Genomic DNA, 25,353 nt, shown 5'->3' with positions numbered 1-25,353 from the left:
CACAAAAGTCAAAAGTAAAAAAGAAAATTTTATTCGAACGGCGACATAATGAAAAAGGGGAAATAGATAGGATTGGATGTCAATAAAACAAAGGTGATATTTCTAACTAACCAGAAAAGAAAGGGGTGTCAACCAAAAAAAAAAAAGGGGAGGAGAGAGAGGATCATAAACTAGGAGTGGATGGATTTGATTGAAGGAGTGGTGGCGGATTGGGAATATTTCATCAAATAAAACTAATCGGTGTTCATATCCTTTAGATGGTGGGCCCCAATTGTTGTGATTCACATGTTTATGATTTCCGTTTGCTCTGCCGTCGAGTACTTTTTGTTGTTGTTGTTGTTGATGTTGTTGTTCGATTGGATCTTCTACTGGCACTTGTACTACTTGTGATGGATGATGTGCCTCGGGATGATACTGGTTCAGGAGTATTTGCTTCGGATTTCCTAGTTCTTGCTGTCCTTCTTGAAATAGATTTCCCTAATAGATAAATAAAAGATTTGGTTTCAATGTTTATTCTTTTTTTTTTTTTTTTTGGACCAATTACCTTCTTCTGGTTCAGGTGTCGAAGCCACAGAAGATTCTGTTACCGCTGGTGACACGTCTCGTTTACTACTGGTGCTGGTACGAGTACGTCGTGCTGGCGGCCTTTCAATGCTTGGTGAGTTTTCTCGAGTTGTATCCTGCTGCTGATCAGGTATATCATATGTTGTAGGTAGAGTGAATTCAACATGTCCTTCATCGCCTTGTTGTTGTTCTTCTTCTTCTTCTTCTTCCTTATCCTCTTCTTCCTATATAAAATAAATGGTGATGAGTATCATTGATATTTTATGATTGTCTTCAAAAAAAAAAAAACGGACCAATTCATCTAACGCGCTCATTCCATAGTAATCACCTAATCGTTCCCATATTTCGCGAATGCTACATTGAGCTGGACTTGTTTCGTTGAATTGACGTTGAACACACATTATACGAAAGTGTTTATGTATACCTAACAATAAAAAAAAAGAGAAGAAAAGAGAAAGCGATCAGTAAGAATAATATATATATATATTCTTTTTTTCTATTGAACTTTACCCACAGGTTTACAATTGGCAATAGCATTTAATAAAGCAAGTTCCATAGAAGCGTCCCAATCTACTGGTGTCATTGCTCCTGTACCATCACTTGAAGGTGTTGCAACAGGTGGTAATGATTGTTCTCTAGATTCAAGCTTAATATCTGGCATAATCAGGAAAAAAAAATTATTAAAAAGAGAAACAAAAAAAGAAATACAACTTGTTCCATCCCACAAAAAAAAAAAAAAAGAATTCAATCCCAGAAGCCCTTCAAATATATATATATGCATTCTTTATCAATTCAAAAAATCTCTATAAACTATATAATAATCGTATGGTAAATAATAATAATAATAATAATAATAATAGTAATAGTAGGATAAGAAGGTTAATCAATATAAAAATCCAATAATAATTTCATGAGAATCCATCCATCCAAATGTTATTCGGTTAATTTGCCAAGGTAGTTTGTTGTTGACCTATATGTCCATCTGCTATAGAGGATGAATCCAGTGGACGAGGAATACCAACTTGAGATAAAACATCCATGATATTTACTGTTTTCAAAACCTCGTATTCATCTTCAGTCTTAGCCAATAAGTAACCAGCAAAGCCCATCGAGTTTATCGAGATTGCCAAATCGCGTTCATCCTTAGTCGTAAGTGTCGCATATTCTTGTCGTCTAGCTACTATCAACATGAATTCACTGGTCATTATAAAATTGTAGGATGGTTTGACATTTGAAAGTTTTTCATTATCCACCAGTCGAATTTGTTGAAACATGGCGTCCAATAGTCCAAAGAACATTTGTCCCAAATAATCCTCCACTGCAGCCTCAGGGCTTTCATCCATGAATTGGCGATCTAAAGGTGTTACCACATGTACAAATGGGAATGAGTCCAACATATAAATTTCGCCTAAGAAAAACAAAAGAACCATCAGAAACAAAAAACATAACATAGTTTTTTTTTTTTTTTTTTTTTTTTTTTTGTGTACCAGCTTTTGAATTTTCAATCTTATTAACAGCTTGTTGAATGGGAGAAGCACCAGATTCAATGAGGGGTATGAGTTGCATATGTTTATGAGGTTGACTATAATAGAGAGAGAAAAAAAAAGGGGAGGAGACAATGAGTTTAGTTAAAATGTATATATACAAAAAGAGAAATACCTTGCACCTGAGAGAGGGCCACAATTATAAAACAGTAAGCCAGGAGAAGATGGACCGTAAGCTGTCATTAACGTTTTCCAACCAATCATTAGATCTGGTGGGAATAATGGTAGAGTTTGTGGCTGGAAATCTTTGGTAATAATCAATAAATGGTGAGGTAAAACACAAAACTTGTTGAGTAAGATACGATGGGTTTCATTTTCTTGTACGATAAGTGCAGGGCTTGGGTTCAAAAATGGATTAATGGGCTGTTTGTTATCATTGATAGTGTCATTCTTTGCAGTCTTGTTGTATTCATCAATGGGTTTCTTGGCCAATGTTGGGACAAAATTGATTTCGAACTAATAAGAATGAAATGATTAATTAAAAGTCTTTTGATGGTGATAAGATCAAATGTGCTTACCGATATGCCATTATCTTTCTTTTGAGTTGAACTTGATTCAAATATAAAGATATCATTGTTCGCTTTGGCTGCTGAATATCTTTCTTTGACCAACGACTCTAAGCTTGCCATTCTTTTCCGTCTAAAAGAAAAAGAAAAAAAAGACAAAGATTTCAACTAAAGAAATAAAAAAAATATCCTCGGCGTTTGAAAGCAGCGATCATCCCATAATAAAAAAGATAAATTGTAAATACAAAATAATTTTTTATTTCACATGATTCAAAATAAAACTTAGAACTAGATCATCAAACTAAAATAATTATATCAATCATCTGTCAAAGTATACCCATGACCTGGAAAGTTGCTCCTAGGGTTGGAAGCTGGTGGTGGTGGTGATGAAATGGATGATGTGTTGACTCTAAATGCTGAAGAAGAACTACCGCGTGCATCAGAAGTTGTCACTGGTAGATATCCATTTCCAGAAGATGCTGATTCCACATTGATATACTTTGGATGTGTAGTCAGTAATCGTAACCATGATTGATTTTCATATTGGCGATACATTTCATTGGTAGGTCTTAGATTGGACGGAAGTTGACGATAAGAATCTACGTGTAAAAATAAAAAAAAAATCATTGTTTGAATTTGACATCACTTCTTTATACAAACTATCATAAAAGCTTACAAAGGTACACAATTCCTGCAACACATAAATGGAGAATCAGAGACGAATCAGGCATCAAGAAGAAGTAGAATACAACGAGAAGGAATGGAATGGTTTTTGAAGGAAGAGGTACCACGCCAAATAGACTAAATGATAATAATAGTAGTAGTAATAGTAGTGAGTTGCATTTATTGATTTTACTTCTAACAATATATATATATATTACCTGTGATTTGTGACTTCTCCTCTTGATTGTTCATCCAACATTGACCAAAAAGAAAGTGCTATCACCCAAACAGATAAACCAGAAGTTGTCGCCACGCCTAGACGATCATCAGCTATATCAGTCAGTGAGATACCAAGACTTACAATGAATAGATACAATACAGCTGGCAAAAGAGTGAAAATAACCACCAGTTCATATAGAAGACAGAGCGAGCCCTTTCTACGCTCGTGTACCGAGATATATGGAACTAATAAGATCAAGTTCGTGATAAGAATAGATGTACCAGGATGAACTAAAGGATAAAGCAATAGGCGTTGTACTATTGAAAGAAAGAAAAAGAAAAAGAAAAAAGAAGGTAATGAGGATTTTGTTATATATATGTATATATATATGTATATTTGGTAGTATACCTTGATAACGATAAATACTTGTAATAGAAAGATGACACCATTGATAAAAATACATGTCATGTGTGGGCGCAATAAGAGTAAGGATATCCAATACATTGGTAAGTATGGGTATGGCGATGGCGAGAATAGACAATAGAGGCAAGGAAGAAAAATAGTGTCGAACATGAGAGACAAACATTCGAGTAGCTTCACCAGCATTGTCTCTTCTAGATTGAATGGAGGTCCAGCGTTCACCTTGACGAGGAATGTCTTGTGAACGATTTTCCATTTTCCTTCGTAATATATAAAACAAAAAGAAGAAAAAAAAAAAAAAAGAGCATAAGTATTCAGAAAAGACTGCATTTTACAAAGTCCGTCGAAAGATCCAAATTGAGAAAAAAAATTGATCGAAGCATGAGGTGATGTTTTCTTTATTTTCAATGGTAATATTTTTCTACACTGATCTTTCCAAAAAAAAAAAAAAAAAAAAAAAAAAAAAGAATAAATAAAGGAGAGTATAAGAGGGGAATATGTATATAAAAAGAATAAAGTTGAAAGAAGATCAATAATATAAATAATAATAATAATAATAAGTCTACATAATAAAGGAGAAGAAGAGGAAGAAAATAATAACGGTAACAAACACCTTAATAATCAACCATCTATTTGAGCTAATGTTGGTGTAATATTTCAAAAGTTCCCTTTGAGCACCAACCACATTCATTTCAATATCATCCGTATTTTGATCAATTCTATCAAGAAAAAAAAAAAAGTTAGTCCAATCTCATCCATCCGTCTCTTTTTTTTTAAAAAAAAAAAAAAAATTTACCGTTGTACTGTTTCTCGTTGTTCTGCTACCATAGTTGCTAATTGTTGGAAGATACTACCTAATTCTGCTATAGTACTTTCGATACTTTCAATGGCCGTTGATCTATTTTCAATATATCGATCCTGTTCCATTACAGCAAATTGTTGTTGTTCTTGTAATTGCTGTTGTGATAACATGGGTATACCGAGAGATAGTGTAGATTCTTGCTCTTCAACAGGTAATAAATTCATCGTACTACCATTTGTTTTGATATCGTTTTGTACATGCTGATGTGATGACGATGATGATCGTTTGTCTTCTCCTGGTCGTCGGCGTCCTTTGAAAAGTGGTGAATTGGCTAACAATAAATAAAAAAAAAAAAAGAGAGATAATTGCATGAATATCATTATAGTAGTGATTATTCATTCCTGACTTACAAAGTGTTGATTCCCCAGCAACTTGATCAGCAGTGGAGAAAAGAAATTGATCCCTTTTGTCCTTAGTCATCTTCATATTCTATAGAAACATATATCATAGTAAATAACATATAATACCTTTTTTTTAATACTTACTTCAGTTCGAATTTCTAAAACATCCTTAAAATTCATGGAAGTATCCGCCAACTTGCTTTGTAAAGCCACTACTACATTTGAAGTATGTTCAGTTGCTTGTTTATTTAATTGTTTTTGTGATTTCGTGTAGTTTTGGAGCATAGCGATTTGTTTGTTGAGTTTGGCGATATCTTGTTTGATAATAAAAGTCAATTCCTATATAATAAAATATATAACTTAGTATACTCTACACTATATATATATATATATATATAAAATTGATGATAGACATACACTAATTTCCACCGGTTTATCATCAAACAACGTCTTTCGTTTAGCCACTACCAATATATAGAAATAAAGAAAAGTGAGTGAAAGAAATACAAATATATATATAACTTTTTTTTTTCCTTACGTTTTGTGAGTTTTTCCAATTTACTTGCTGTACTTGTAATGTTTTGACTGATTTCTGATGCCATGAGAGAGAATTCTGAACGAGGATGATGTTGTTGAGTAGGAAGAGTAGATGACTTTTGTAAAGGTGAAGAAAGTAATGCACGCCTTTCTAAAGTAGATGAGCCTTGTGATCGGTTTCGTATCCTATCAACTACAGAGTGAAATTCATTCGTACGATCTTTAAATGACATGTTGGTAAGGAGAGTATTCATATAAATAAATGAAAAAAAAAAAGAATGGAGAAAAGTAAGAATAGATCGAGATGTAGAAAAAAAAAAAGTTGAGAGAAAGAGGGAGAGAAAAAGAGAAACGTGGCACAAGTCCAGACTGAATTGATTGAATGAGCTTTTTGCCCACAGTCACCCAATCCACTTTCTTTCCTTTATCCCATTTGAAACCCAGTTACCTAATCCGGATGAAGTCCAACGATCATGACAATGAATAAAGTGTATAAAGAAAAAAGCGAAGAGAAAAAAAGAATGACTTCATATTATTTTTGTGGGTGAATGAATAAGATAAAAATAGTAAAAAGCGGACATCATTCTCTAGAGATTTAAGATATCATTCGTTGTTCTCCACAAAACCTTAAAACTCCCACTCATAAAAAAAAAGAGTACACAAAGTTCAATCATGTCAAATGCACTCAAGTCAGCAAGATTCAACTTTACATGTGATTCTAAATCAATACTTTCTCACCCCTCATTTTATATTAGTTACCTTTTTTTTTTTCTTCCACTTTTCTTCCCTTTTTTTTTTTTTTCTTCTTCTTCTTCTTCTTCTTCTTCTCTATCGTCATCATCATCATTCACTATGGTATCCAATCAAATACCTACCTTCAGTTTACAAAAGACACTTCCTCGTTTACCAGTACCTTCTTTACAAGAAACTTGTTCTCTATATTTACGCTCAGTGGCTCCTTTACAGACCAAAGAAGAACATGATAAAACCAAAGCAATCGTGCATGACTTTATGACAGGTCCTTTGGGTAGATCCTTACAAGAAAGATTAATTGATATTGATCATCATTCTCCTTTTAATTGGTTGGATGATAATTTTTGGTTAAAAAAAGGTATATCATAATCAAAAAAAAAAAAAAAAAATAGTATATTAAGTTTTTTTTATTATTATTATTATTATTTTGGGAATAAAGCATACCTTGAATGGCGTGCACCATTGATGGTTAATAGTAATTGGTATATGCTTGGTAAAGATGATGATCATCATCCTCAAGAACTCTTAGCTAACAACGGTCAATCCATTCCTGCTGGTCAATTTTCACAGTTCCAAATTCGTCGAGCAGCCCATATGATTTATTATGCTTTGGATTATAATGATATTCTAGAACGGTAAAAAAAAAAAAAAAAAAAAAAAAAAAAGGACGACAAAAATGGAAATCAATTGACATTGTCAAATCTAATGATGATTTGCTTATTTATTAGTCAAGATCTTCCTGTGGATTTAGGTGCTGGAAAAAAACCTTTATGCATGCATCAATATACTAAGATCTATGGTATCACAAGAATTCCTCTTCCTTATTGTGATGCCTTGGTGGAGACTGATCCTGCTTCAATACTTCACATCATCGTTCTTGTACGTGATCAAATATATAAATTACAAGTTTATCAAATAGTGGATGGTATTAAACATCGACTTTCTGTGGACCAAATTCAAAGGTAAAAAAAAAAAAAAAATCATCATCATCATCATTGCCCCTTTTATTCACAACTCTTTTTTTTTTAAAAAAAAAAAAAATATCATAGTGAGCTCTCTACCATCGTATCTCATGCAGTCAACCTGAAACAACCTCAGAAGCCTATCTCTTTATTGACATCATGGGATCGGGATAATTGGGCCTTAGCAAGAAATCATCTACTCACACTAGATCCAAACAATCGATCATCATTGACAAAGATTGAAACTGGATTGATGGCATTATGTTTGGATGATTATAGTCTTGGAGCGGATGTAGCCTCATGGGCAAGAACTAGTTTTTGTGGTCAACATAATCTTGGTGTAGGACATAATCGATGGTACGATAAATCATTTACTTTATTTGTAGAAAACAATGGAAAAGCCTCTTTTGTTGGAGAACATTCACCTTGTGATGCATTGATGTTGAGTTATGTGGTGGATCATACATTGGCTCATTCTGTTACTACTCATTCATCATCATCATCTTCATGGATGAGTGCGGATCTTGCTTTATTCAATGATCAGCCATTCGAATTGACAACACGTTCATCCCATGCTGAACATTTAACTTGGACAACCGATCATCACATCGATACCTATTTGCTTCAGGCACAAGAGGATGCTAACACAACCGCGAATTTATCCGACCCTTATGTGCTTCAATTCCATGACTATGGTACCGATTGGGTCAAACGAGTGGCCAAGATGGCCCCTGATGCCTATTTCCAAATGATCCTGCAATTAGCCTATTATCGTGCTCATCATAAAATTACCGCTACTTATGAAACTGGATCCACTCGCAAGTATCTTCATGGAAGGACAGAAACTATTCGCACGTGTAGTTTGGAAAGCAAGGCGTTTGTTGAAGCATTTGATCTTCCTTCAACAACAGACAAGGTAAAAAAAAAAAAAAAAAAAAAAAAAAAAAAAAAAAAAAGATGGATGGATGATGGATGAGATGATTAAAATTAATCTCTCTCTCTCTTTTTTTTTTTTTTTTTGATAGATGAAATATGACTTGATGGTTCAAGCAACTGTGGCACATCGAAAATATACACAGATAGCAAGTGATGGACGTGGATGTGATAGACATCTATTGGCTCTCAAACTACTTAATATGGATCATCCTGTGTCCTCATCCTCTTCAGAACAAAAAAAGGCTCCATTGCATGGTATCTTTACTGATCCTATATTTACAGAATCACAGACATTCCGATTAAGTACCTCTGGACTTCAAGCTGGTGATCAAATCATGGGTACCGGGTTTGGTGCTGCTACTCAGGATGGTTATGGCATCAACTATATGGCTGCACGTACTTTGATCAAGTTTGGTATGGAATCAAAAAGCAATAGTACCACGTTACCTACCGCAGACTTCGCTGCCATCATTGAAAAGACATTAAGAGATGTAGGTGAACTTTGTGAACGGATGACAAGGAAGGATGCTCCTGATAATAACAAGGATGCTACTGCAAGATTATAGTTTAATATTTTTGTTTCATTTGGTATGTGAATGCATGATTAATATATTTATTAAAATAAAAAAAAAGTATGTCTAAGTCTGTAAAATTCATCACTGTACAAAGAAAACGATATATATATATAGTAAAGATAACAATAATAGTAATAACAATAAATAAATAAATAAAAAGGGGGGTATAAAATAAAAATAAAAAGTAATGTAGTAAAAGAATAAATATATTAACTAAATTTTCATTTCTGTTATGCGTAATCGAGTCTGTTCATCCAAAAGAATTTGTTCTTGTTTTTTCTTGACAATTGCCAGTAGATCACTTTCATCATAATCATCATCGTCATCGTCGTTGTCATAGTCGTCATCATCATCATCATCATTGCCATTTCTATTATTTTGATAACTATCCATTGTATCCTTGCGAATCCTGTCCCGACTACCTAATACATCCGGCATTGTAACATCAATAGCCTTCTTCATTGGCGATTGCGGCACTGATGATACTGATGGTCGCTTATCCACATTATTTTCCACAGGTTGTAACATTATGGTTGTTGGATTCATAGCAGGTAATGGAAGTGTTGGTGATCTTGAACCAGGATGATTCTTCATTGATATTTCGTTGTTGTGGAAAGAAGAACTTAATGAAGTTGATGAGTGATGATGTCGAGAGGTAATAATAGAGGCTACTGGTGGTGAAGCTGAAGACGCTGCTAAGAGTGTGATATTGGTTGATGAGTTGTTGGTAACGCTAAACGAATTTTCCGATATTGATGACTGCGATGATGACAATGTGATAGAGTGTCGTTTTTGATGGTCAATGAATGAAGCATCACTATTTTTCCCTGAAGGTTGATCTCGATCATGATAAGAATGTCGTTGTGCAGAAACAGGTTGAAGAACCATACCAGTTGGATCGGACCCGCGATGATGTGGTAATGGTGATATATTTTTGTTGATATTGTCGTCAAAACATGGTGTAGCTGTCATAACGATTGTTTCGGATGTAGAAGGTAAATTCACGGTAATCACGGGCGATTTATTAGTATCGGTAAGAGAGACATTGGTGCTAAATGAGGTGTTCCGTGATAACGATGGCGAAGAGTTTTCCCAAGATTGATTCGATCGATAGGATGAGAAGGATGAACTAGATTTATTGGATGTTCTTGAAGCCAAAGAATCAGAGCGGCCAACAGTACCATTTCCTATGTCGCTGCCATGTGTAGGTCTTGCTGTGAGCTTGATGGTGGAAGAAGATGAGTTACCTGATGATGATTCAGAGGAGTACTTTTTCAGTTGGCGAATCTGGTCACTTTCCATAATGTGATGCTGTTCAACTTGTGATAAATAGAGACTGCTGATAGTACTGCCAGCGTTCCTGTCATCACTAATGATACTACTAGAATCATTCAAGTTGCTTTCAGAAGAAATGCTATTGGTTGCCATATCAATAAAATCTGTTTCAAGATATATATCATTGTCGTTATTGTCGTCATCGTCATCAATTGGAATGGATGCGCGAGGATAAGTACCAATAACAATAGGAATATCGATAGTACAAGTACCGTCTTGTTGAGTTTTCTTGTCTTTTTGTTGATTGTTGGCCTGAAGTTGGGCATTAACGCGGACTTTATACTGAATTTGTAACAAGTTGTCCCTGAATTGCGTCGACGGAGGTGTTGATGTTGGAACCAACAGCTGGCGTTTCATGGCTTGAGAGAAGTGTGATGATGTACCGTTGATATCGATATCGCATTTTATTGATTTAAGTATATCTTCTTTGGTTTGATTGATTCTATATAATAAGAAAAAAAAATAGAATGATGAATATTAAATCTTTTTCTCTATATATATATATATATTTGATCTTCATTACTTACTTATTGTTTCGAATTTCCACAGTACGAATCAAACTAATATCAATAGCTTCGGAAAGAGTAATAGGTTCGATATGATGAATGACCAAGGAGAGAGGGACAATGTCACCTTAAGAATATGCAGAAGACAAAAAATTAGTAAATAATACAAAATATAAATAGAAATGGAGGAAATTTTTTTTTCTTCTTATCTGCAAGAAATGATTCCATGCATATAAGACATTGGGCGTTTTGACAATTCATACATACCGCGTGTAAAACCATAACGTGGAATAGAAACCCGGATAATACATGATGATGATGATGATGGATTGTTGATATTGGATAATGGCACATGAGAAGTCTTGAGTTGTGGTATTTTGTACTTCTTGTCATCAATATCGATAAATTCCAATATATGTACGGGATAATCTACCTTTGGACAAAGCGATTCAGGAACCATATGTTTATCATGTAATGCCGAGAGTGTATATCGAATACGAGTTTTCTTGTTAAACTAACAATTTATTATCATAAAAAGAAAAGTGGGTTAAATGACAATGATCAGCAAATAAACAAAAATCAAATATTTCAAGTAGAACTTACATCCATCGTACTAGGAAGTTGAATATCATTTGGTACCAAGAATTCAAAAGGGAAGGTATATAACTTGGATTCTAGAATAATGGATTTGGTTTGTTCTTCGTCGGAGGAGTTCACATTGATGATCTTTGTGTTTTGAAATAGACAAATAGTATCTTTTTCCTTTAAAGATAAAGAAAATTCACCAGTAAACTTCAAAACTATATTATTCGTTTTCGTTGGATGTTTGGGATGTACATTGATAACACCTAAATAAAATATATATATTATCAGTAAAGAGATCTAATCAATAGTATATATTACCTTTGATTATTTGACCAGGAAAGTAATATTTTTCTTCTTCAAGTTGAATGTCAATATTTTTTGTTGATTTTGTAAGACTTAACATTACATAGAAGCAGTATTTTTAAATGTCAAGAAAAAAACCGCAGCATATAATATTTCAAAAAAAAAAAAAAAAAAAAAAAAAAAAGGAAAGAAAGAAAGAGAAAAGATTCTGAAAACAAAAAATATCGAAGAAAAATGAAAAATTGTACATACACAGCCTCAACGCTTAAAGTTAAAAACGCCGCTAGGGCTTGTTTTCTCATGTACGACTTTAACCTTTCACAATGTGAATGATGAAATAGAACTGAGCCACCTTCAACTACTCCTTCCTTTTTTTTTTCTATTTCTCTTTAACCAATCATATATTGATTTTGACAGATTGTCATGCTATTGATGATGATACTTGAAAGGATAATGGTGAGGCAAAAAAAAAGAAGAAAGGGGTAGAAGGGGAAAAAGACTAGAATTACAACTCCGGCTTGATTTTTTTTTTTTACTCATTAGGAGTGATCTCTTTTTTTTCTCTCTCTCTCTCTTTTCCCTCTTCTTTTATATACCTCTTTATTTACCTATATCTTATATATATATATATATATATATATATTTATAAAGAACTCAAGTTTTTCTTTTTATTTTTACTTATAAACAAAAGAACGAACTCACGTATTTGTTAATGTCTTTTTCATTCCCTTTTTTCTTGAAAAATGGAAGCAAAACGAAACGAGACGATTTTTACAAGAACAACGACAATAACAACTGCGACAACAACAGTGGTATTAATAGTAACACAAGTAGTAATAGCAGCAATCAAGGCAATAACCTTTCCTCCTCTTCATTAAGAGACCAGGTTTATCCAACTCTCGCTTCCATGGTACAAGCGAAAACGTCACCGGATCCGTCACCTACTTCTTCATCGTCATCTCGTACTCGACCTATCTCTGTTCCTCTATCAAGTCCTCCTCTAGCCCCAGAAGAATTGGAAGATAATAGTTTTTATATTTACCTTCGATCCCATTTTAACACTATTTTCACTCGGTCAATCGTTGTCTGTATACCCCATTCAAGATCCTTGGAAGGTCTTGTATTGACAAAAGATTTTATTGGTAAATTTGAAAAAAAAAAAAAAAAAATAGGATTCTTTTTATATTACGATATCTCCTGACCACTTTTTTTTGATCATCTTAGAAACACACTGTTACAATTCTTCCCCGTATTATCGAGGTCAATATCAAGCTGCCAATGGAAAGGTTATCTCTATTGAACAACCTTTGATATCAAGTGTATCCGGTAAATTCCGTCATAATGACATATAAATCAATTCTAACGAATGGTTGATTTTATATACATATATATATAGGTTTCAAGGAACAAAGAACAGTGCATATTATGTCAGAAGAATGGGTTTATATTGGAAACAAAAAAATCCGTGTATATATGATTCAACGTCCTCTTGAAGGTGAAGCTTCTGTAAGTAATGATTAAAAAGAAAAAAGAAAAAAGTTTCCTTACTAGTCTAATTCCGTTGTTTCTATTTCGTCTGCAGCAACTTCAAAAAAGTCGAAATACAATCAACATCCCCATTTGTCGCAACTCGAAAAGGTAATGATTCAAGCGCACACTCACACATACACAAAAAAAAAAAAAGGAAGCTAATAATAATAACCAATTCCTTTTCTGTATTCATAAATGAATAGTGATTTTGACTTTTTGAATATGTTTGCTGAAAATGTGGAGCCTTTACTTGAATTACAATCAGCGGTTCAAGAATTCGTGGATACCTATGTTTATATTCGTGGTTTTAACAACTATACTGTGGAGAAGATTCAACACATTTACACCAAAGCTTACAAGGTATAAACTAAAAAAAAAAAAAAAGAAAAAAAATTGTACATACTATGACAGGATGTTTGATTTATCAAATATATACATACATATATATATGACTCTTATTGATTGTTCTTTTTTTTTTCTTGGCAATAGACTATCTTACAACGAAACAAGCTGCTGCGTGACGCATGTCGGATTCAAGCTGAACACGACCATTTTCTGGAACTGGTTGAAAAGTAAGATTATGTCATGTGTGTGAACTACTGACTGATTTTTATTGTTTAAAAGCTATACTAACAACACTAAATTTAATTTAATTTATATTTATATAGCGTAATCATGGGCTTCCTTCATGAAAAAATTTGGATTCAATCGTTACGATCAGTACTTCAGTCACAAGATGCCTACCTTTACTCTATCTGCGAATGCTATTCAAAAGATAATATCACGCTACAACGTTATACAGTCAGTTATCCTATTTCAGAAATGCCTCTCTCATGCTTTGATCAAGCCATTGCCTGCTTACGACAAACAGATGCCGACAACGATGTATCACTTTCCTCTAACTGCAACGTAGACAATAACACCATTGTAACAACATCTTTAGCTTTTACACCACTAGAAAAGATTGTTTGTGTGAAATCAACTTTGGATTTGATCACAAAAGCTGTGGATGACTACGCAAATGAATTGAAAAATGGATCGAGCAACTCTGGTAATAATTTGAACAACGTTATAGTCATCCATCATATTGACTTTTTTTTTTATCTTTTAGAATCTTCTGTCACCACAGATGAAATGATCCCTTTACTTGCCTATGTTATCACCCATGCCCGTATTTCTCGTATTGCAAGCTTAGCCTTTTATATGGAACATTTTCGATTATCTCATATGGAACGATCTGAACACGGGTAAAGATAAAAAAAAAAAAAAGTGAAATGGGAGGAATTGTGTAAATGTAATCTTTGTTTATTCATTTTATTAATCTTCCATTATATAGATTCGCCCTGGCCACGTTGAAAACGGCTATCAGTTACTTGAAAGGAGATCCATTATCACTACTGGATGCAAGTTCGAATGTATCAACCGTCTCCACCAATTCAACTTCGTCAACCGCGTTATCACCTCCATTGAAAAATCTTCGGTCACGTTCAACTTCCTTTGGCTCTCCTCATAATGCACAATTATACAATCATTATCCTTCATCCCCATCCTATCGCTCCTCATCCTATCAATCAACACAGCTAAACAAGTCAACACTTCCATCAAATGTCATACCCAATAGCAGTTCACAGAGAATTCCGACAAGGATGCTGCGCCATAGGAAATCACAAAGTGCAGATCTTCAGTGTATGCTAGATACTCAACAACAATCTCGCGACGATAGTGATAAAGATGACAGCTATCAAGACACAAATCGACACAAACCACTGACGCCAAAAATTCGATCTGCCATCATCTTGAAAACTCCCAGTGAAAACAGAAGAAGCTTGGATATTACAAATGATTGGATGATTCATAATAATGATTCCAACAGATCCTCTCCTGATTTTTTTTCAACCTCATTTGATTTACCACATCAACAGCATCATCAGTCGCATCAGCAACACAATCATCATGCCAAACCATCTACACCTCCAAAACACGTTCTAGGACATACACAACCCATGATATCAACAACATTACCTACCATATCCAATTCAACACCTCTACCTGGAAATAGTCCTCCTAACTCCTCAGCAAGTCAACAGTATTATTATTATCGACACCAACAATATCATCGTGATTCTGCTCGTTTATCCTTGAAAAAGAAAGAATCATGTTTATACAATACAACGGAAGAAGACAACAACAACAGTAACAATGACTCAGGCAACCCTACACCTCTATCATCACCAAAACCAGTATCTTCACCTAGTCGAATGGTATATTTTACGAATAATGACTTGGAATACCCAACTACTTTTAATAACGCCAGTAACAAATTAGGACGATCACTCTCTTCTTCGACTGTCAAACAATATCTCCCGGTATCTAAAACAACAAATTATCAATATCAACAGCAGCAACAACCACCAACAGTAATCCAAATTCCAGAAAGGTTATCATTTGATGGGATTGGACGTCGACCCGCTTCTATATGTATCGATACTCGTTCCTCTTCCATACACCATGGTCGATCAAGAGATTCTGATCAAACTCAAGAAGATCTAGGTGACTTTTTATCTGGATTACAAAATATGGATGGTGATGTCGTTGGTGAATATACTGGTGGTCAAACTCGGATGTGTTAATAATGTGTCTTCTTTTTATTATATTGTCACTGTTATCTTTTTTTCTTTTTTTTTTTTTTTGATTAGTTAGTATCATTCACTCATTTTTCTTTTTTTTTTAGTTTATTTTAGTTTATATCATTTCTTTGTACATATCATTTCTTTTCTTTTATACTCTGTCAATAAACAAAATCAACATCTTTCAAAATTACATCTTTTCATCATATCATTGTTGCCATCACTAGAGAATGCGGAGTCCCAAACAACTCATAAACGCCTCTCCCTCTTTTTTTTTTTTCTTTTCTTCCTCACTCTTTACTCTCTCTCTCTCTCTTTGAATACCATTATTTATTACTATTGAAATTATTATTATCCTTTGTGTTCTCGTGTTTGATCATGACTCATTATCATCGAACAAAAGAGGCGCCTATGGAATTCGAATATGAATATACTCCTTTACTTTCATATAATGCATTCCTCAGAGAAACCAAGGATTCACCTTGTAAGTATAAAAAAAAAATATCCTTTCTTTCCAGTAAAAACAATGGACTGATCTTATTTAATGATTTTGAAATAGCACCTTCCAAGGAAGCTTTTACTCCTCCTGGTCCAGCAACGATAGAGCAAGACCGACATGATCTTTTTGTACCCAAGAGCTATTTCAGTACACCTGTTCAAACAAACTTGGATCATACAATGTCAACACAGCTAGGTGGAATTTCTTTAGGCGATGATTCTTTTTTATCCAATCCACCAACACCAAACAACTCTCAAGAACATGATCGTCAAGTATGTCTAGGAAGAAAAAACAAAAAGTTCATACACGCACACAAAATATGGATATTATAAAAACCACTAACTTTTATGTTACACATTTTTAGATAAAACAAGAAGACAGCAATGAAGACGATAAAACCAAGGCACTTGTTCCTTTCCATGCGTCACCTACTTTACCATCATCAGATAAAAACAAGATCGGAAGCGATGTTGATGCGAATAGTACTTCAACACCAATAGCAGAACGGCATACATCATATTCACCAACGACTCCGGATACAATAGATCAAACAATGTATCCTGATCATCCATCACAAGATCAACAGCATTCTTATCATCACCCTCATTTATACCCTACTACGACATATTATCATCATGATCCTATAGCGCATCGAAAGAGTCTTGTGTATTACTTTGCAGGGTAAAGTAGTATTTTTCAATTAACAGTGATGGGCAAGAGTGTAATAGGACAATGACAAAATGAACTCATTATTTTTATTTCCTTTTTTTTTTATTATTATTATTACTATTATTTACACTATAGATTGATTCGGATTGGTTGTCAACTTGCACTGTTCTCGGTGCTTTTGTATATTGGATTCCAGTTTGTGCTTGCTTTGAATGAAGACGTAGCTTTAAAGATACAAGTCTATGAATCAGGTATAGTAGGAGAAAAAAGAGCAAGTATCGAGTTACTTACCTACTTTATATATAATTAGAGTTTATGGAAAAACATTTTATTTGTGAACAAGAATATCATCGGAATCAATGTCAAAATAATGTTCGTCCTGCAATGGTGGAGCCTTGTCGTCAATGGTTACAATGTTTATATACACCAGCTTGGATTGGGAAAACAAAAGTGTTAGCTGAAACATTTGCGGAGATTGCCAATGGATTTGTAGATACCATCTCTTTAAAAACCATGGTAAACAAAAAAAAAAAAAAAAAAAAAAAAAAAAAAAAAAAACATTGTATGCAATTTGCGCACAGGTGATAAAATGGGTTGATAACATTATTTTTTTTTTTTTTAGATCTTCGGAATGACAGTCATCATCAGTACATTATGGTTCACTTCAAGTCAAAATAAACCTCATACAGCACCCCCTGCACCATATCCGCCATCATTCATTACCACCACTTCTCCATCTTATTATCCACCTTCTACCGTTGATTAGTTTGTTATTTGATTAGATTGATTATATGAATAAAGTTTCCTGGACGAAATGATGTCATATTGTACTATTAGTATTATTATTTTACAATGTCTACAATAACGAGATATTTTAAAGTGATTCTAATAGATAAGAGGGGCAGAAGAGACAAAAAAAAAAGGGGGGCGGATTAGTTTGATTAGTGTGGAAAAGTTGTAGGCTAATCGATCGAAAATAAATGCATCTTCAGAGTTAGATAGATGTCATTTATTATCTCTCCTCAAGCACATGAATGATTGGTGGAACATTCAAGATTATTTTATTGATAGGATTATGTTTAGTAAATAACAAAGGATAGATAAGCCTAAAAGGATCCATACTTCTATTTATTTTTCCCAAAAAAAAATTATATATATAGCAAGACAAACAAAATTGTTACATGTAAAAAAAAAAAAAAAAAAAAAAAAAAAAAAAAAGTAATAAGGATGATGATGATGTCCAAGGGGTATAAATTAAAAAGCTTCCATCAATTTATATGGATTTCCAGGATTGATGGTAACATTTTCCACGATGAGTAAAAGTTGAGTAGAGGGAGCATCAGAGGAAGTGGTATAAACAAAGAATTCGACGAATAAAGGGAATTGTTGAAAAAGATCTTCCATATCTTGAGTGATCAAAGGTTGGCCATCGCATGAATGATATGTATATACATGTCCAGTCCGTACCTTGATCATGATTTTATCCAGGCCTTTCCATGAGGATTGTTTCATCTTGTTTAGAATATCTTCAGCCACCAATTCGACATGATCTTGTAAAATCGGTAAACGTTGTTGATCATCCATTAAGACTGGCTGACTATATAATTTACTGGCCAACCATTCTTCAAATAATCGTGAAATACCGGAACCTGCCTTTGTATTTGTATTGCCCAACATCGGTACCTTTTTTTAAAAAAAAAAAAAAAATAATAAGTATCTATAAAATAAAATAAAATAAAATAAAAATGGATACTTACAGAAATAAACCGATGACCACCATCCATAAAATAAGTGTTTTTGGATATAGAAACATTAGGATCAGATTCAATTGCATGTTGATAAAAAGAAATGGATGGTCGTATTGAATCCAAATAAACATCATGATGAGTAGGTGAAATGGAAACTGTGCTCATTGTTCGTCCAGTCGACATTGAACTATCTTCGTCATCATCATCGTCTGAAGGTGAAGAGATATACATCATATCGAAAGGTAATAACGTGGGTGATTTCATCATCATTGTATTTTCTACTTCTCTTTTTTTTTTTTCCTTTTTTTGATGGATGATTAGGAAAGGAAGATTCTAAATAAGGAAACAGAGAGAGAGAAGGAAAGAGAAAAAAAAAAAAAAGAGAAATAAAAGAAGAAAAAAGAAAGAAAGAAAAAGTTCAATAGATATTTATAGATAAAAAAAAAAAAGTATCAATAAAGATATCCTTTTAATTTTCCATAACTTTATGATATAACATGATTAGTTTATTATGAATTTAAACTTTAAGGATGGACCGAAGAGATACAAATGTAAAGTTGCCGTATTTGGGCTGGAAGGATAGGATGAATGGATGGGGGGAATTATTTGTTAGGGACTGTAAAGGATCCCCTTACCTATATTACTTATTTTTGGGGGATGAAATAGATAGAAAGATTATGCATATTCATTAGCCGCGCCAATGAAAATCTATCCATTTATCTCTCTCTCTCTTCATCCTTTTTTACCTTTCTGTCACGCAATTGGAGAAACCATGTGAGGCTATCGATGAACAACAACAAAAAAAAAAGTTTCTCCCTTTTCATTTTTTTTTTTTTTTGGACATGGGGCTTTTCCATTTCAAAATAATCAACAAATTTTCCTTGACCATCATCATTTGTTTGATTACCATGACGACAATAACATGAGTTGATGAGGATTAGAAAAAGAAATTTACTTTTTAGTACACTATTTTTTTTTTTTCACAATAAAAGATATGATCGATAAAAAAAAAAATGATACTTGAGTAACATGAAAAAAAAAAGTTCCTTGATCCTGTGATATAACGACTCATCATCTTCTTTTTTTTTAAAGAAAAAAAAAGAAAAAAAAAAAAGAGGTGGGGGATCTCTATTGTTTCCCAAAGCAGTTCAGGCCAAGTCATAAGGAATGGTGATTTCAACAAATATTAGCATCACAACTAACATGTCAAAAATAAATAAATCCAGGAACCGACAAAATAGATGAAGTCATTTTTTCATCATGAAGTTTTCACCCCAAGACTATTTTCCTATTTTCTTTCTTAGATGGTCGTGATACGTTGTACAATTGGTAAACTATCTGATAACCAGTCACCAAAACTTCATAACAAGAGGTACTTTTTCTTTTATAGCAATGATTCTTTTTTATTTTCAGATAAAAAAAGGGTAGATGATGATGATGATAAAAAAAAAAATGAAGCGGAGGGTATAAAAATAGATCTATACTAACTAGACTAAAAAAAGATGTCCATCACTTGGATAATCCATTGCCACCAATAGTGAAAAGTAAAACACATAATATGACCATAAGGGACCCAAACCCTTTATATACAGTGAAACCTATCACAAGTTAACAACAAAAACCAAACGTTAGTCAATGTTTTCCCAACTCTTCCCATTCAAATATACTATACTTACATTGAGCAGAATCACTAGAGCAATACCACGCATGACTCAATCCATAAACAATCACTGCTCGAAGTCCTTGTAGAATACCAGTTGCCACCTTTTTTTTTAAAAAAAAAAAAAAAAAAAAAAAAAGAGAGAGATCAATATCAAATATATATAGTATGTATAACGTACACTTCCAGTTCGATCAATCAATTCATAATAATTCCAAGAATGAGTTCCGTTAGCAACGGTCACAAGTAGATACATTCCCCAAACGACTTGGTTGGATGTATTATCATCAATATGAATCAGCTGATCATAACGAGGCAAAGTGTAAATAGAAATCCATATCAATGATATCACTGTTGAGTACATCCCAATGTAACAACAAATACGCGCTGGTAGAGGAGGTGGATCTTGTTTTGATAACATGTAATCCGAATACACATAAATACACGCTATATATACGAAAATATTAGTATCCATGAAACCATTCCTTTGAAACTTACAATAGAAAAAGGTTCCACCCAATGTCATCAGTGTACCAAACATAAGAAGAAAGCCATTGCCTATTTGATCATCAATAGATAAATAAATAAATAAATATTTGAACAAAGAATTTTTGATAATTTACTTGAATCAAGGTCTGAACTATTCATATTTCCAAGTGAGCAAATAGCCAAACCAGCACTTGTACCAAAGATAGAAAACCATTGTACTTTGGTCAGTGTTCGATCCATCAAAAAGTAAGTTAAAATAGCGCACCATATTACTACACTAGAATAGATAACTTGATACATCTAAAAAAAAAAAAAAAAAAGAACAAACAAAAATAACAGTGTTAGTATTTCATCAGTCACTTTTGAATTCTTTCTTTACCCCACTACCAATCAAACTAAACCCAAGAGTAACGCAAAAATTCGCAACGACATCTAATATTGCCATCTTCAAAAGTGAAGAATGAGGTACAGCACCTTCCACATATATTGTTGCCTTTTCATTATTCCTATCATTATCATCTAGTGATTCCATACGGATTGATTCCTATATCCATTACAAATTAGTTATTTCTTATATATATGTATGTTATTGTTGTTGTTTTACTTCATGAGTCGCCAGTCTAGAGTAAGTTTGGGATTTTCTTTTCAATAGAGAAGGAATAAGCAATCCAACCAAGATCATACCAAGATATTGTGATAATTGGGTCAAATAACTATCCCCAGCTATTCTTTCATCAATAACAATAATAATAATATAAAAAAAATGTTAAGATTCTCTAAAATTCTTATCTTGTCTTTCTTGATGAAATCTAAACTTACTAGCAGCACCTTTATAGAATAACCATTGACAACCCAAAGTAGTCATCAGTCCAGTCAATAAAAACATAACTTGGTGAAATAGAATATAAAGTCGTTCTCCAATGCTTAGTGTCATGTTGGCACCCATGTTTATTAGAGAAAAAGAAAAGAAAGAAGGAAAAAAAACGGGAAATAAAAAAAAAACTAGTTTTTATTTTTTTTTTATTTTTTTTTTTTTTTTTGCCCAATGGGCGTTGTTGCAGTATGGCGATCCCTCCTCACTGAGTGTCAATTTTTCTTCTGGAGGAGGAGAGAAAGAGGGTATCATTAAAAAGAAAAAATTGAAGTTACTGGTTAGAGAATTCATTGTGTTAAAAAAAACTTTTCTAAATCTGATGAATTCATACGATGTTTTGTTTTTAGTAATCCACAAGCTTTTCGATTATGACCATACTATATTGAAAAAAAAAATGAATCTACTTTGTCAAAAATCCTGTTATTCAACATACCTGTCCACAGTGATCACTATGATGATATAATAAAAGGGATCGTCAATGATCATCTTTTTTATATATATATAATTCTTCCTTTAATTTACCATTGACCTCCAGTAAGATTAACAGGTTGAACATCAGATGGCATTATGAATAGATATAATTTTTAATAGAAAGTAAAAAGAAGATGGTTGCATAAACGGGAATCCAAAGATTTTTATACTTTATAATTTTTTTTTTTTGTTTATAAAAATCTATGGGTGGCATTCGTTTCATAACATTAATCAATGCTTTTTATCTATTAGTTAGTAATTAAGAACTGAGACGTTTGAATATAAGCTTTCAGTGTTTTTCCGATGATGATGCATCACAACAAAACTCTATCCTTGTTTAAAATTTATCCCCCTTTTGCTCAAAATAGGAAATCAATCCAAATTTATCCTGACATTAAGCACAGACTTTTTTTTTCCCTCGAAAAGATCAAAACAAAAAAAAAAAAATAAAGACATTATTGTTTTCTATATTCTATCGCTACTTTTCTTTACTAAGAATGGTAGTACATAAAGGGAAATGACGCGAATAAACGTGTTTGACCTTCATTCTTTCTTCTTACTGAGAAGCATAAATCCAAAGGTTTAAACCTCCGCACATTGAATTACGGAAAAAGATAAGCAATTCTCAATTCTTCTTTTTTTTTTTTTTTTTTTTTTTGTATTTACTTATAGATGATTGACGACCATGATAACAACCATCAACAGATGCCACTTTTATCACCTCAATTGAGTCTTCCTGAACACAATGATCATAACGACAATGACGACAATAACATATATCATAATGACAAAACTCAACGACTGCTGGTATCACGACTTGATAAACGACTTTTATTATTTGCCATGTTTTCCAATATGGTCAAAACAATGGACAATGTGAATCTAGGTAAGATATTAAAAAAAAAAAAAGACAAATAATATTCTTTATCAATAAAATTTTTTTTTTTGTTTTTGATAGCTACGGCTTTTGTTAGTGGGATGGAAACAGACCTCCATATTGTGGGGACACAATATAATGTGATGTTTATATGCTTTATGGTTGGTTATTTGATGTAAGATATAAAACACTTTTTTTTTTCTAAAAGTTCTATTTTATTTATTTATTTATTTATTTATTTGACAGGATGCAAATCCCTTCTAATATCTTATTGACACATTATCGACCTTCTCGTTATCTTCCCATCTTGGAACTTATATGGTGTATTTTAACTTTGGCCATGGCAGCCGTTCAATCCGTCTATGTAGTCTTTGTCTTTCGTTTCTTATTGGGTTTAGCCGAAGCTGGATGTTTTCCTGGTGTAAGTCAATAAAGAATAAATGGATGATTTCTCATCTCTTTTTTATTATTATTATTATTCTTAGATCATCTTTTTATTGGGTAATTGGTATACCAAAAAGGAACTGGGAAAACGCACTAGTCTTATTGCTATGTTTGGAACCCTTGGTGGAGCTCTTAGTGGTGTTATCCAAGCCATCTTTCTGAAAACTATAGATGGTCTCTTTGGTATCAGTGGGTAAGATAAAAAAAAAAAAGAGACAGACAAATGACTGATGTTAAGCAATGAATTGATATATCTAGATGGAGATGGTTATTTATCTTTGATGGGATCTTGACAGGCTTGGTGGCCATTTCTGGATATTTGTATCTTCCTGATGATATTCATAACACAACATGGTTGAACGAAAAGGTAAATGAATGCTTTTAAAAATTGAAGAGATTGATCATGTTTTGGATAGGAACGCGAACTAGCAACAATACGACTTGCAGTGGAAGGACGACAAGGGTCGAAAACTTCACCTTGGAAAACTCAAAAGATAGTCAAGCTGCTTTTGACAAACAAGTACATTGCACCATTGGTGATCAGTTGGACTTTATTGAATTTGGCTTTGGGTGCAAGTCATGTATTAGGAATTGTAGCAAAACGAATAGGATATGATGCTGTTGCTGCCAATCTTTTCACAACGGTAAGATACCTTGGTACAATCATAAAAAAAAAAAAAAGAAAGAGAAATAATATGTATAAAGTTTGCATGGTCGATCAATTTCTAATACTCTTCTCTTTTTTTTTTAAGCCTGATATGCTAATCACCATGGTCATGGTATTAGGTAATGGTCTTATTAGTGATTACTACCGAACTCGTTTATGGTAAGTCATGTTTAAATGTCAAAAAGAAATAAAAAAAAAGAGGGAACCATTGACAAAAGAGCTTTTTCTTCTTATTTAGGTGTATTGCTCTTCCGTCCTCTATCGGTTTGATAGGATGTATGTAAGTAATGACATATTTGATTGTTTTGCTTTATACTCAATTATGTGTATCATTTTTAGTCTACTTGCTGCCTTTATTCAACCCTTTGGATTTCTATATGTTGGTTTTATCATGACACACGCTGGTTTGGCATCTTCTCAACCTGTAGGTATATGATATACAAGTAAAGAAAAAAAAAAGATTAAACCATTTCGTTCTATTTATATATATATATATATATCTTCTATTAGATTGTTATGACATGGGCAAATGAACTCTTGACTGATCGTGATGTTAGAGCCATTGCTATTGCCGTGATGAACACATGTTCATCATTGATGTATACTTGGAGTCCTATTGTTCTTTGGCCCGTTACAGGTAAAGTATCATCAACATACCATGAATGATGGCCACAAAAAAAAAAAAGACTGATTTTTGTCTTTGACTTTCCCTTTTTTGTAGATGCTCCCTATTACAGTAAGTGTGAATTTGAAAAGATGTGGGAAATAGAGTGTTTGACAAGTTTCATCTTTTTTTTTTTTAATACCTAGAACGCGGGTTTACAAGTAGTGTCTGTTTTATCGTTGTGTTCCTTTGTATTATTGGACTGATAGCATGGATACAACATCGAAATGAACATCATGATGATAATGATGATGAAATACAACTCCTTGTCAAAAACGAATCAATTGGCATTGATGACGACTTAGAACGATAGATGATGACAACTTCTTTTTGTTTTGGATATACCTTGTACATTTTTTTGTTATTGTCACTCTTTTTAATAAAACGCATACATATGCTACTTTCCCTTTTTTGAACAATGCATGTTTCCAAATGTCTCTTTTTTTAGATTCTGTACGTATCACTTTTTTTTTATTGTTACATGATAAAAAAAGGACTTCTCTTATGTCTGATCAACTCAAC

General features: G+C 33.1%; 12 protein-coding genes across 12 annotated transcripts; 4 read left to right on the top strand and 8 right to left on the bottom strand.

The window, feature by feature from the left end:
* Positions 1-9: 9 nt before the first annotated feature.
* Positions 10-1,297, bottom strand: BX664DRAFT_361350 (chromatin modification-related protein EAF7-domain-containing protein). The gene is made up of 4 exons (XM_051548241.1): positions 1,075-1,297; positions 858-988; positions 545-788; positions 10-477 (listed from the first exon to the last, which is right to left on the bottom strand). The coding sequence occupies exons 1-4, from the start codon at positions 1,223-1,225 to the stop codon at positions 290-292; spliced, it is 714 nt and encodes a 237-aa protein (XP_051397739.1). The 5' UTR covers positions 1,226-1,297; the 3' UTR covers positions 10-289.
* Positions 1,298-1,395: 98 nt separating this feature from the next.
* On the bottom strand, positions 1,396-2,831 carry BX664DRAFT_339780 (HIT-like domain-containing protein). Its single transcript, XM_051546696.1, has 4 exons — positions 2,627-2,831; positions 2,224-2,564; positions 2,052-2,146; positions 1,396-1,972 (listed from the first exon to the last, which is right to left on the bottom strand). Exons 1-4 carry the CDS (start codon positions 2,735-2,737, stop codon positions 1,506-1,508), a joined length of 1,014 nt encoding a protein of 337 aa, XP_051397738.1. The 5' UTR covers positions 2,738-2,831; the 3' UTR covers positions 1,396-1,505.
* A 14-nt stretch (positions 2,832-2,845) lies between these two features.
* On the bottom strand, positions 2,846-4,239 carry BX664DRAFT_339776 (uncharacterized protein). Its single transcript, XM_051546695.1, has 4 exons — positions 3,906-4,239; positions 3,496-3,814; positions 3,291-3,415; positions 2,846-3,213 (listed from the first exon to the last, which is right to left on the bottom strand). Exons 1-4 carry the CDS (start codon positions 4,171-4,173, stop codon positions 2,930-2,932), a joined length of 996 nt encoding a protein of 331 aa, XP_051397737.1. The 5' UTR covers positions 4,174-4,239; the 3' UTR covers positions 2,846-2,929.
* A 155-nt stretch (positions 4,240-4,394) lies between these two features.
* BX664DRAFT_339774 (t-SNARE) lies at positions 4,395-5,975 on the bottom strand. Its single transcript, XM_051546694.1, has 6 exons — positions 5,659-5,975; positions 5,538-5,584; positions 5,265-5,459; positions 5,130-5,208; positions 4,714-5,050; positions 4,395-4,636 (listed from the first exon to the last, which is right to left on the bottom strand). The coding sequence occupies exons 1-6, from the start codon at positions 5,909-5,911 to the stop codon at positions 4,480-4,482; spliced, it is 1,068 nt and encodes a 355-aa protein (XP_051397736.1). The 5' UTR covers positions 5,912-5,975; the 3' UTR covers positions 4,395-4,479.
* A 534-nt stretch (positions 5,976-6,509) lies between these two features.
* BX664DRAFT_267519 (acyltransferase ChoActase/COT/CPT) lies at positions 6,510-8,874 on the top strand (the record flags this gene model as incomplete). Its single annotated transcript, XM_051540956.1, has 5 exons — positions 6,510-6,768; positions 6,850-7,045; positions 7,139-7,372; positions 7,460-8,288; positions 8,398-8,874. 5 exons carry the CDS (start codon positions 6,510-6,512, stop codon positions 8,872-8,874), a joined length of 1,995 nt encoding a protein of 664 aa, XP_051397735.1.
* Positions 8,875-8,963: 89 nt separating this feature from the next.
* BX664DRAFT_188996 (uncharacterized protein) lies at positions 8,964-11,759 on the bottom strand. The gene is made up of 5 exons (XM_051540058.1): positions 11,628-11,759; positions 11,328-11,572; positions 10,992-11,238; positions 10,746-10,851; positions 8,964-10,660 (listed from the first exon to the last, which is right to left on the bottom strand). The coding sequence occupies exons 1-5, from the start codon at positions 11,710-11,712 to the stop codon at positions 9,097-9,099; spliced, it is 2,247 nt and encodes a 748-aa protein (XP_051397734.1). The 5' UTR covers positions 11,713-11,759; the 3' UTR covers positions 8,964-9,096.
* A 760-nt stretch (positions 11,760-12,519) lies between these two features.
* Positions 12,520-14,393, top strand: BX664DRAFT_268143 (uncharacterized protein; the record flags this gene model as incomplete). The annotated part of the gene is made up of 7 exons (XM_051540978.1): positions 12,520-12,754; positions 12,837-12,938; positions 13,009-13,118; positions 13,195-13,250; positions 13,346-13,502; positions 13,632-13,714; positions 13,811-14,393. 7 exons carry the CDS (start codon positions 12,520-12,522, stop codon positions 14,391-14,393), a joined length of 1,326 nt encoding a protein of 441 aa, XP_051397733.1.
* A 1,678-nt stretch (positions 14,394-16,071) lies between these two features.
* Positions 16,072-17,773, top strand: BX664DRAFT_388179 (Di-sulfide bridge nucleocytoplasmic transport domain-containing protein). The gene is made up of 6 exons (XM_051549448.1): positions 16,072-16,253; positions 16,329-16,540; positions 16,633-16,949; positions 17,073-17,188; positions 17,248-17,453; positions 17,560-17,773. Exons 1-6 carry the CDS (start codon positions 16,148-16,150, stop codon positions 17,701-17,703), a joined length of 1,101 nt encoding a protein of 366 aa, XP_051397732.1. The 5' UTR covers positions 16,072-16,147; the 3' UTR covers positions 17,704-17,773.
* A 418-nt stretch (positions 17,774-18,191) lies between these two features.
* Positions 18,192-18,850, bottom strand: BX664DRAFT_267896 (uncharacterized protein; the record flags this gene model as incomplete). Its single annotated transcript, XM_051540969.1, has 2 exons — positions 18,192-18,620; positions 18,695-18,850. The coding sequence occupies 2 exons, from the start codon at positions 18,848-18,850 to the stop codon at positions 18,192-18,194; spliced, it is 585 nt and encodes a 194-aa protein (XP_051397731.1).
* A 1,211-nt stretch (positions 18,851-20,061) lies between these two features.
* Positions 20,062-21,779, bottom strand: BX664DRAFT_339766 (uncharacterized protein). The gene is made up of 8 exons (XM_051546693.1): positions 21,654-21,779; positions 21,439-21,557; positions 21,214-21,378; positions 20,969-21,134; positions 20,844-20,903; positions 20,527-20,792; positions 20,362-20,449; positions 20,062-20,283 (listed from the first exon to the last, which is right to left on the bottom strand). The coding sequence occupies exons 1-8, from the start codon at positions 21,766-21,768 to the stop codon at positions 20,195-20,197; spliced, it is 1,068 nt and encodes a 355-aa protein (XP_051397730.1). The 5' UTR covers positions 21,769-21,779; the 3' UTR covers positions 20,062-20,194.
* An 82-nt stretch (positions 21,780-21,861) lies between these two features.
* On the bottom strand, positions 21,862-22,320 carry BX664DRAFT_361342 (uncharacterized protein). Its single transcript, XM_051548240.1, has 3 exons — positions 22,231-22,320; positions 22,142-22,157; positions 21,862-22,085 (listed from the first exon to the last, which is right to left on the bottom strand). Exons 1-3 carry the CDS (start codon positions 22,272-22,274, stop codon positions 21,996-21,998), a joined length of 150 nt encoding a protein of 49 aa, XP_051397729.1. The 5' UTR covers positions 22,275-22,320; the 3' UTR covers positions 21,862-21,995.
* Positions 22,321-22,884: 564 nt separating this feature from the next.
* On the top strand, positions 22,885-25,144 carry BX664DRAFT_352322 (major facilitator superfamily domain-containing protein; the record flags this gene model as incomplete). Its single annotated transcript, XM_051547675.1, has 12 exons — positions 22,885-23,065; positions 23,138-23,231; positions 23,303-23,477; positions 23,542-23,693; positions 23,759-23,867; positions 23,917-24,144; positions 24,253-24,326; positions 24,406-24,447; positions 24,507-24,591; positions 24,678-24,804; positions 24,889-24,903; positions 24,978-25,144. 12 exons carry the CDS (start codon positions 22,885-22,887, stop codon positions 25,142-25,144), a joined length of 1,449 nt encoding a protein of 482 aa, XP_051397728.1.
* Between the last annotated feature and the right edge of the window lie 209 nt (positions 25,145-25,353).

The sequence above is a fragment of the Halteromyces radiatus genome, assembly GCF_025201355.1.
Source record: "Halteromyces radiatus strain CBS 162.75 chromosome Unknown BX664scaffold_7, whole genome shotgun sequence".
NCBI lineage: Eukaryota > Fungi > Mucoromycota > Mucoromycetes > Mucorales > Cunninghamellaceae > Halteromyces > Halteromyces radiatus.
The sequence above is the reverse complement of the archived record's forward strand: the minus strand, read 5'-3'. Positions and strand labels throughout refer to the sequence as shown.